At 43.2% G+C, this 11,108-nt stretch overlaps 1 protein-coding gene across 3 annotated transcripts in view; it reads right to left on the reverse strand.

Moving 5' to 3' along the window:
• LOC121575204 (disco-interacting protein 2 homolog B-A-like) overlaps positions 1–10,872 on the reverse strand; it is a 74,884-nt gene extending 64,012 nt beyond the window's left edge. For all 3 annotated transcript variants that reach the window (XM_041888160.2, XM_041888158.2, XM_041888159.2), the window contains exon 1: positions 10,649–10,872. In XM_041888160.2, coding sequence (XP_041744094.1) covers positions 10,649–10,733 — 85 coding nt within the window. In that variant the 5' untranslated portion in view covers positions 10,734–10,872. The remainder of the gene's footprint in view (positions 1–10,648) is intronic.
• Positions 10,873–11,108: the final 236 nt, after the last annotated feature.

Here is an 11,108-nt window from a genome sequence, read left to right on the forward strand (position 1 = left end):
TGCGCGCATAATTATTTATTTTTTGTGTGTATGGGTGGTCCCGGGGATCGAACCCACTACCTTGGCGTTACAAGCGCCGTGCTCTACCAGCTTGTAGAGCACGGCGCTACAAGCTGGGATATTTGGGAGATGATTTCCTTTTCAAATAACTGAAAGTGAGAGGTTGTAATCTGAATAAAGGGAAAAAGGCCATTGTTGAACATTGGGTGAGACAATCTTACTAATTCGCTAGAGAACCAGACTGAAGATTTTAGTGATAGGTCTAATGCTTTAATATTTAATCATTTCTGTTCTCCGAATTCATATTCATTATAGAAATTATAGAAATACTCCTATATGCTTAATTTACAGTTATTAATGTATTTTTATGGTGAAAATTATCTTCCCCAAACTTGAAACTCACGCGCTGCTTATGTATGACAGTTAGGCCCTTGTAAAGCGGATTAATGTGCTTCATTTTAAGAAGTTTTTTGGTAACTTTAGTTGTGATACAAACCTTATCAAAACATATAGGCCTATGGGCTAGGCTACATGAGGTGTGCGACTATGATATGAAAAAGTCGCCAAAAAAAGCATGCGCTGTTAGCGTTAAGCTTGGCATCATTCACAAGTGATAATATATCATTCACAAGTGATAGGCTAATATTGTCACCCATCACACTATTCTTGATTTAATCTTGTCTTTACATATACTAAATAATATATCTGTGAAATTTGTTTTGATTTAGAATGGACCGTTATCATTCACCTGTTTCGAAAAAGGGACAGCGGAGGAAAAAAACATGTCATCTATGCACTTAACTGGCGAATGGAGGACACTTTTCCCATGGTTAATTTTCATGCCAGCCAGGTAGGCTATACTCCTGTTGTAAAGAGAAGCAATGTGCTTAATATTAGGAAGGTTGAGAAATAAATATAGTAGGCCTAGCCTAGAGAAAGCTGATGGGATCCTCCTCTTTTTAATAGAGGCCATCACTCTTTTCTCACGCACTTGCATAGCCTATAGAAATGTTGTGCAACATGAGCTCATGGGCTCTCATGAAGCGTTTGATTAGATTTTTGATTACATTTGCATTGATGTCTGAGTGATTAGAGGGACAATATAGTGCTGAGTACCAGGCAGTTAGCAAGTTTGGTCATTTGGCAGGAGGTTAGGAAGTGCAAGTCAGTTTCCACCTCATTTTGTGGGCAGTTTTGCTTGCCTTCTCTTGAGAGCCAGGTCTGCCTACAGTCTGAGCCCCAGGACCAGCTTGCTTAGGAGACTCTTCTCCGGGTTCATCTCTCTGTAGGTGATGGCTTTGTTATGGAAGGTTTGGGAATTGCTTCCTTTTAGGTAGGCTCTTTTCTGGAGTTTGATAATTAGCGGGTATCGGCCTAATTCTGCTGTGCATGCATTATTTGGTGTTTTACGTTGTACACGGGGGATATTTTTGACCTCACAACCATAAAGGGCAATGGGTTCTATAACTTTCCACAATATGTTCCACACACTGAATCTGTGCTTCCTTCTCTATTGGTCATTACTGAGCTTTTCAATGGATAGGCTGAAGCATCTTCCTGCCCTGTGTGTGTCTGTGGCCATCACACTGTGAGGGCACTGACGCGGAAGCTACATTTAGCCTACAATCCCCGACGTGCACATACAAAAACACACACACACACTGTTATACACACAGCCCCCATTCTACACTGCCTTGTTTATGGTGATGAAGTGCAAGGGTAGGAAGGAGAGAAAGGCTGAGAAAGGAGCGAGCCATAGAGAAAGCATACCAGGTGTAGAGATAGAGAAAGAGGGAATGAGTGACAGAGAGAGAGAGAGAGGATGAGTGAGGGATAGATAGAATGAGTGACCGAGAATGTAAGGGACAGAGAGCACGAGAGAGAGAATGAGAGAGATAGAGAGATCCCCAGCAGCAGTACTGGCCCACTGTGACTCAGAGGGCTAAATGAGCCAGGCGTGTTGCCTCCTGATGCTCTGTGACCTAGATTGGGAGACGCAGACACGACCGTAATCTCTCTCTTTCTCTCTCCCCCAACTCCAACTGTCTCTCTCTTTTTCTCTTTCTCCCGCTCTCCACTCAGCACGGAACAGGCTGCTGTGCTGAAAAAGCTGCCTCTCCTCCTCACATCAACAGAAAGTGCACACACACACGACTGGACAAACACACACGACTGGACAAACACACACAAGTCACTACAGTCCACACTGAGACAGAGACAGGGCTCAGAGCAAGGCCAAAGGGAATCCCATTCGCTCAGCTCTTATCAGAGCATTACACCACTTACACCATACTATACACACAGGCCTTGCAGACCAGGCAGGGAGACACCAAAACCAGGCAAAGGGGCACACGTGTGTGTGTGTGTGTGTGTGTGTGTGTGTGTGTGTGTGTGTGTGTGTGTGTGTGTGTGTGTGTGTGTGTGTGTGTGTCTGTGTGTGTACACGCACGTGAGAGTGAGTGAGTGAGTGAGTGAGAGAGAGAGAAAGAGAGAGCGAGAGAGAATGAGTATGAGTGTGTGTGTAGGCATACTTACAGTAACTGTACAGCTAGCTCACTTTCACACACACACGCACACACAGTTAATTTGAGCAGCTTAAAAACACACCAAGGGTTGTGGTTGAGCGTTTTGAATTCCAGCCGAGCTTCCAGCCAGCATGGCTTTGATCCTCTCAATGGCTACCATTGTGTCCCCACAGTCACCGGGGTAGAGCTGGGTGTAGTGGAGACCTTAAAGGGATATTTCGGGATTTTGGCAATGAGGCCCTTGATCTACTTCCCCAGAGTCAGATGAACTTGTGGATACCATGTTTATGTCTCTGTGTCCAGTATGAAGGAAGTAAGAGGCAGTTTCGCAAGCTAATGCTAACTAGCGTTAGCGCAATAACTGGAAGTCTATGGGTATCTGCGATGTATCCCTTTAACACGCACCCACCACGCACACACACAATGCACCACCACTGCTATGGTGCATATTTCCTATATTTGTTGCCATGGGAGTCCCATCTTTGGGACAGAGTGACAACAATGGGCTGATTGTTAGAAATGTAAAGGATATGCATGAGAAACATTAAGAAGACTCCGAATAGACTGCTACTACTCCATATAATGGAAATGTACTGGCAGTCCATTAAAATAGATGATGATGTGTTTTGGTGCATAATACTGATAAAGTACTTCCCAAAACATAGATAGTAGAGTGTAGGCTATGTGCTTACAGTAACAGCTTTGACATGAGTGGGGCAAAGACTGTTGGATGTACAGTACACCATGTCGTCCTCCCTTCCCCACTGTGACAGAGACTTTCAGTTGAATGATGGCCGCACTGGGGTTGTTGAATTTCTATTGAGTTACTGTGCTACTGAAGCCTTTACTGACTCCAGTCCCAACTGATCCAATTCATCTACTGTACGATACTAGCTACAGTTAAACTACAACCACCAGCAGGCTGATGGAACTACAACCATGGCTACTCTGGTCCGGCCATCTGGTCATGGCTCAGTGTGGCTGGAATAATGAGAAAGGCTTCTCTTTGTGGTGAATCAATCGATGGGTGTTAAGTGCTGCTCGGGCTCAAAATGGATTCTGTATGTGAGTGGAGTCAGTGGACTAGCTGAGGGCTACAGGGCTGACGGGAGGGAATAAACAAACACCTCATACTTGAGCCATAACACTACAACAGGGCATTTCAACACTCATCTTTCAAAGTACTATGTATCCTAATAAACAAGTATATAGGCTACATTATAATAAGGCTACACTGTCTGCTAATGTAACCTGTGGCGTACTGCATTAGCATCGAACAGCCCCCGCGATATGCAACTTTTCAGGGAAGTCAGGAACCAATATACACAATCAGTTAGGAAAGCAAAGGCTAGCTTTTTCAAACAGAAATGTGCATCCTGTAGCACTAACTCCAAAACGTTTTGGGACACTGTAAAGTCCATGGAGAATAAGAGCACCTCCTCCCAACTGCCCACTGCACTGAGGCTAGGAAACACTGTCACCACCGATAAATCTACAATAATCGAGAATTTCAACAAGCATTTTGCTACGGCTGGCCATGCTTTCCACCTGGCTACCACTACCCCGGCCACCAGCTCTGCACCCTCCGCTGCAACTTGCCCATGCCCCCCCCGCTTTCCTTTACACAAATTCAGACAGCTGATGTTCTGAAAGAGCTGAAAAATCTGGACCCCTACAAATCAGCTGGGCTAGACAATCTGGACCATTTCTTTCTAAAATTAGCCGCCGAAATTGTCGCAACCCCTATTGCTAGCCTGTTCAACCTCTCTTTCGTAACGTCTGAGATCCCCAGAGATTGGAAAGCTGCCGCAGTCATCCCCCTCTTCAAAAGGGGCTGACACTCTAGATCCAAACTGTTACAGACCTATATCCAACCTGCCCTGCCTTTTGAAAGTATTTGAAAGCCAAGTTAACAAACAGATCACCGACCATTTTGAATCCCACCGTACCTTCTCTGCTATGCAATCCGGTTTCCGAGCTGGTCATGGGTGCACCTCAGCCACGCTCAAGGTCCTAAACAATATTATAACCGCGATCGATAAAAGACAGTACTGCGCAGCCGTCTTCATCGACCTGGCCAAGGCTTTCGACTCTGTCAACCACCGCATTCTTATTGGCAGACTAAATAGCCTTGGTTTCTCAAATGACTGCCTCGCCTGGGTCACCAACTACTTCTCAGATAGAGTTCAATGTGTCAAATCGGAGGGCCTGTTGTCTGGACCTCTGGCAGCCTCTATGGGGGTGCCACAGGGTTCAATTCTCGGGCCGACTCTTTTCTCTGTGTATATCAATGATGTTGCTCTTGTTGCTGGTGACGCTCGGATCCATCTCTATGCGGACGACACCATTTTGTATACATCTGGCCCTTCATTGGACACTGTGTTAACAAACCTCCAAACGAGCTTCAACGCCATACAACACTCCTTCCGTAGCCTTCAACTGCTCTTAAACACTAGTAAAACTAAATGCATGCTCTTCAACCGAACGCTGCTTGCACCCGCCCACCCGACTAGAATCACTACTCTCGGCGGGTCTGACCTAGAGTATGTGGACAACTACAAATACCTATGTGTCTGGTTAGACTGTAAACTCTCCTTCCAGACTCACATTAAGCATTTCCAATCAAAAGTTAGATCTAGAATCGGCTTCCTATTTCGCAACAAAGCCTCCTTCACTCATGCTGCCAAACATGCCCACGTAAAACGGACTATCCTACCGATCCTTGACTTCGGCGATGTCATTTACAAAATAGCCTCCAACCCTCTACTCAGCAAATTGGATGTAGTCTATCACAGTGCCATCCGTTTTGTCACCAAAGCCCCATACACTACCCACCATTGTGACCTGTACGCTCTTGTTGGCTGGCCCTCACTACATATTCGTCGCCAAACCCACTGGCTCCAGGTCATCTATAAATCACTGCTAGGCAAATCCCCGTCTTATCTTAGCTCACTGGTCACCATAGCAACACCCACCCGTAGTCTGCACTCCAGCAGGTATATCTCACTGGTCATCCCCAAAGCCAACACCTCCTTTGGCCGCCATTCCTTCCAGTTCTCTGCTGCCAATGACTGGAACGAACTGCAAAAATCTCTGAAGCTGAAGACTCTTATCTCCCTCACTAACTTTAGGCGTCAGTTGTCAGAGCAGCTTACCGATCACAGCATCTGTACACAGCCCATCTGTAATTAGCCCATCCAACTACCTCATCCCCATATTGTTATTTATTTTGCTAATTTGCACCCCAGTATCTCTATTTGCACATCTATCATTCCAGTGTTAATACGAAATTGTAACTATTTTGCACTATGGCCTATTTATTGCCTTACCTCCAGAATTTACTACATTCGCACACACTGTATATATATTTTCTGTTATATTTTTGACTTTATGTTTTGTTTACCCCATATGTAACTCTGTGTTGTTGTTGTTTTTATCGCACTGCTTTTCTTTATCTTGGCCAGGTCGCAGTTGTAAATGAGAACTTGTTCTCAACTGGCTTACCTGGTTAAATAAAGGTGAAATAAAAATGTAAAATAAAAATCTACAGAGATTGTCAAGGGGTAGGCCTACACGTGGAGCTGGTAGGTCTTATCAGGGGTAATTAACTACTGCTCTAAATGTCTGAGGACAATTGACCAATAAGCATACAGCTGGCATTTACAGTTGAGTAGTAGAGTTGTATAGGCCTACTACTACTGCTGAGCTCTTCAGTCACTAAAGCAAAAAAAACCTAGCAACAAATATCCCACAACCAGTGTATGCCACACAACGACACACTCTCATAAAACATTTCCACTCGATTTGCAAACAGAGCATAAAACTAGTGACAGTCTGTGTATGCAATATATCATAAAATGTGCCGTGCCATGCCATTATTATTAATAGATACAGTTGAAGTCGGAAGTTTACATACACTTAGGTTGGAGTCATTAAAACTCGTTTTTCAAGCACTCCACAAATGTATTGTTAACAAACTAATGTTTTGGCAAGTCGGTTAGGACATCTACTTTGTGCATGACACAAGTAATTTATCCAACAATTGTTTACAGACAGATTATAATTCACTGTATCACAATTCCAGTGGGTCAGAAGTTTACATACACTAAGTTGACTGTGCCTTTAAACAGCTTGGGAAATTCCAGAAAATGATGTCATGGCTTTAGAAGCTTCTGATAGGCTAATTGACATAATTTGTCAATTGGAGGTGTACCTGTGGATGTATTTCAAGGCCTACCTTCAAACTCAGTGCCTCTTTGCTTGACATCATGGGAAAATCAAAAGAAATCAGCCAAGACCTCAGAAAAAAAATTGTAGACCTCCACAAGTCTGGTTCATCCTTGTGAGCAATTTCCAAACGCCTGAAGGTACCACGTTCATCTGTACAAACAATAGTACGCAAGTATAAACACCATGGGACCACACAGCCGTCATACCGCTCAGGACGGAGACGTGTTCTGTCTCCTAGAGATGAACATACTTTGGTGCGAAAAGTGCAAATCAATCCCAGAACAACAGCAAAGGACCTTGTGAAGATGCTGGAGGAAACAGGTACAAAAGTATCTATATCCACAGTAAAACGAGTCCTATCTCGACATAACCTGAAAGGCCGCTCAGCAAGGAAGAAGCCACTGCTCCAAAACCACCATAAAAAAGCCAGACTACGGTTTGCTACTGCACATGGGGACAAAGATCATACTTTTTATAGAAATGTCCTCTGGTCTGATTAAACAAAAATAGAACAGTTTGACCATAATGACCATCATTATGTTTGGAGGGAAAAGGGGGTAGCTTGCAAGCTGAAGAACACCATCCCAACCGTGAAGCACGGTGGGGGTGCTTTGCTGCAGGAGGGATTGGTGAACTTCACAAAAATAGATGGCACCATGAGGAAGGAAAATTATGTGGAGATATTGAAGCAACATATCAAGACATCAGTCAGGAAGTTAAAGCTTGGTCGCAAATGGGTCTTCCAAATGGACAATGACACCAAGCATACTTCCAAAGTTGTGGCAACATGGCTTAAGGACAACAAAGTCAAGGTATTGGAGTGGCCATCACAAAGCCCAGACCTCAATCCTATAGAAAATGTGTGGGCAGAACTGAAAAAGCGTGTGCGAGCAAGGAAGCCTACAAACCTGACTGTCAGGAGGAATGGGCCAAAATTCACCCAACTTATTGTGGGAAGCTTGTGGAAGGCTACCCAAAACGTTTGACCCAAGTTAAACAATTTAAAGGCAATGCTACCAAATACTAATTGAGTGTATGTAAACTTCTGACCCACTGGGAATGTGATGAAAGAAATTAAAGCTGAAATAAATCATTCTCTACTATTATTCTGACATTTCACATTCTTAAATGGGGCGGCAGGTAGCTTAGTGGTTAAGAGCGTTGTGCCAGTAACCGAAAGGTCGCTGGTTCTAATCCCCGAGCCGACTAGGTGAAAAATCTGTCGATGTGCCCTTGAGCAAGGCACTTAACCCTAATTGCTCCTGTAAGTCTCTCTGGATAAGAGCGTCTGCTAAATGACCAATTATTATTTATTATTTTTAAAATAAAGTGGTGATCCTAACTGACCTAAGACAGGGAATTTTTACTAGGATTAAATGTCAGGAATTGTGAAAAACTGAGTTTAAATGTATTTGGCTAAGGTGTATGTAAACTTCCGACTTCAACTGTAGCTACTCCTGTCTGTTTTCTCTCTCTCCGTCTGTGTGTGTGATCCTAAGCGGAGCAGCACTCCTCCTAACCCTCGCTAACCAAACTGTTAATTGCTGTCTATTATTAACAAGGCCACACCGTCAAGTAGAAGTGAGGTCACCCACCGTGTGTAACAGTGAATTAGGGCTTCTCCATCACTCAGGCTTTTTCAGAAGTGCCCTGTGACATATAAAACAGCCCAATCTAATTTATTTGATCAAGATAAAACAGATTTCACACTTCTTTTTGAGCAGACTGGTCTCAGTAACAGCTAGACATAAAACAGTAAATGGAAATCCGGGAAACTCAAATTAGTATGATATGTTACGTTTGGTATGGTTACATAAGATAGGTTACTTAAAGCCAAAAACGAAAGGAGGGTGGTTGGTCGGGGTGGATGGGTTGGCGTATAACATGAACGTCTAGCAACCCAAAGGTTGCGTGTTCGAATCTCATCACGAACAACTTTAGCATTTTAGATAATTAGCAACTACTTTTTAGCCACTTTGCAACTACTTAGCATGTTAGCTAACCCTTCCCCTAACCCTAATCTTAACCCTTAACCCTAACCCCTAGCGCTAGCTAATGTTAGTGTTAGCTACCTAGCTAACTTTGGCCACAACAAATTGGAATTCGTAACATATTATAAGAGTTGCAATTCGTAACATAATAATATAATAATAATAATATGCCACTTAGCAGACGCTTTTATCCAAAGCGACTTACAGTCATGCGTGCATACATTTTTGTGTATGGGTGGTCCCGGGGATCGAACCCACTACCCTGGCATTACAAGCGCCGTGCTCTACCAGCTGAGCTACAGAGGACCACAACATATCATACAAAATGGATAATGGACATCCACAAATGAATACATACCATACGAACCGTAACATATCATACTAAATGGAGTGTCTCGGATTTACATACAGAATAATACGAAATGCTCTGAGACCATGTTGTTTTGAGGGAGTTGTTTTGATTAGTTTGTAACCACTGAGAGGCCATCTCTGTGGCTGTATCCCAGGGTGGCTGTGTTTGATGATGTGCTCAGGCTGTTTGATTCTACTATGATTCTCTTGTTAGCCTAATAGCCTTACTTTGAGACATTTCAGAAAGCAATTATTATTACAGGTGGTCACTTTTTTTTGTGTCAAATAAAACAAATTTTGAAATTATATTCAGCAGATTTGATGGAAAAAGTGCCAGGGCCCACAACCAAAGGTCTGGCGGTGGCGGAATAGTATCGAGGCCTTGGAAAATGACCTTGAAAACTTTTCTCCACACAGGGTCTTCTTCACTGATCGGCAGTTTCATCCAACTGTATCTGGCTGAGACCTGGATAGTTGGAGTCCATGATGACTCCATGGAGCCATGAGCTTCAGCAGTAAGCTGAGAAGAGCTCAAAAGGCACAGTGTGAAACTGTACTATTATTCAATGTTCACACAGTGGGGAGAGAGGGGAGGAGAGTCAGGGAGAGAATTGACTTCAGTCGGTCAGTCACCAATGGTGACTCTACTCTTCCATACATACATTCTCTCTCCTTCCTCTCCAAAGCTGAAACATAACATTACTCATGCACCCCTGGGCGCTTTGAACCACATGGCACAGATCCAGCAATACTGTGATTCACCCACCAAGGAGGAGACTTGCATAACACCATATTATTTCTTTTTCTTTTTAGCACTGCCATTTGTCAAAACAAGGCAAAAGCTGCATTCCCACATTAACAAGAGAGCTTAGCAGTCTACTGCCTTGATGTAGGCCTATGGAAAGAGCAGCATCATTTCAGCAACACTATCACTTTAGAAACAGACACAATTACTATGTGATGAGGAAGAGAGCCTTGACCTAATTTCTATGACGGGAGGAAAACCTGTATGGTCTCCTTTTTGATACAGCAAATGACATGAAGGCAATTAATATCCTAGTTACTAGAGAAAAATGCACTGACCCTGCAAAGCAAATTGGAAGAGTGTGTTAATGTTGAGAGCTATGGTTACTTCTGATGGTAAGTATAATGTAAAGTATAAATAAACAAAAAAAACTATTAAAAAACATCCAGTCATAAACTATGGTATCATATAGTTAATACATAGCCATATCAAAAGCCTCATGCAATAAAATAGCCATCTCTCTATATTCTCATTACTCAACAACACTATGCCATTGCAGGCGAAAATAATAACGACAGTATTTTGGTTACATTAATTAGCTAATCAAATGACAATAAAATAGGTCAGTGTTTTTATCCTCTGGAGCAACATAGCAGCGCGAGCCGAGTCGTGCCAGCCCGGTTATAGACTGCAGTTCTTACCACTGACACCGTACGTGTGATTGTTATTGTTTTTATCTGGGTCATAGGAGCGTTTACGGACACAACACCTTTTTCTCTTTCCCTTTTCCCTGTTAAAATCCTTACCTTCGGACAGTTCCAAATCCAACTCCGCCAATTGGTCCCTGACCTCTTTCGGTAGTGCCGACATATCCACGCCTCCGTCCGCCATCGTTGCAGGAATAAAACGTTGTAGAATGTAAAGAAATTAAAAGTGGTGACAAGTTCCTGAGTCAACGAGAAAAGCAGAAATCAAGATTGTACTCCATCCTTTCGACTCCCTGACACCGCCATAACCGTAAGCGATGAACAACTCACCAAAGGAATCTGTCACATGACCATGTATGATGTTAATGGTTGTGACTGGAGCATGAGATCAATAGACTGTCTGCTCCCCCTGGCGTTACTGTATGGCCGGGATCATCAACTACATTTTCTTGAGCGGTTGGTGGGGGGGCCGGAACATATTACAAATAATTTGTTGACTGCAAATTGACCGCAAGAAGCCCAAACAGATATGTTTGACTAAAACAATAATTTCAAACCT

This window comes from Coregonus clupeaformis, chromosome 10 (genome assembly GCF_020615455.1).
Source record: "Coregonus clupeaformis isolate EN_2021a chromosome 10, ASM2061545v1, whole genome shotgun sequence".
Classification (NCBI taxonomy): domain Eukaryota; kingdom Metazoa; phylum Chordata; class Actinopteri; order Salmoniformes; family Salmonidae; genus Coregonus; species Coregonus clupeaformis.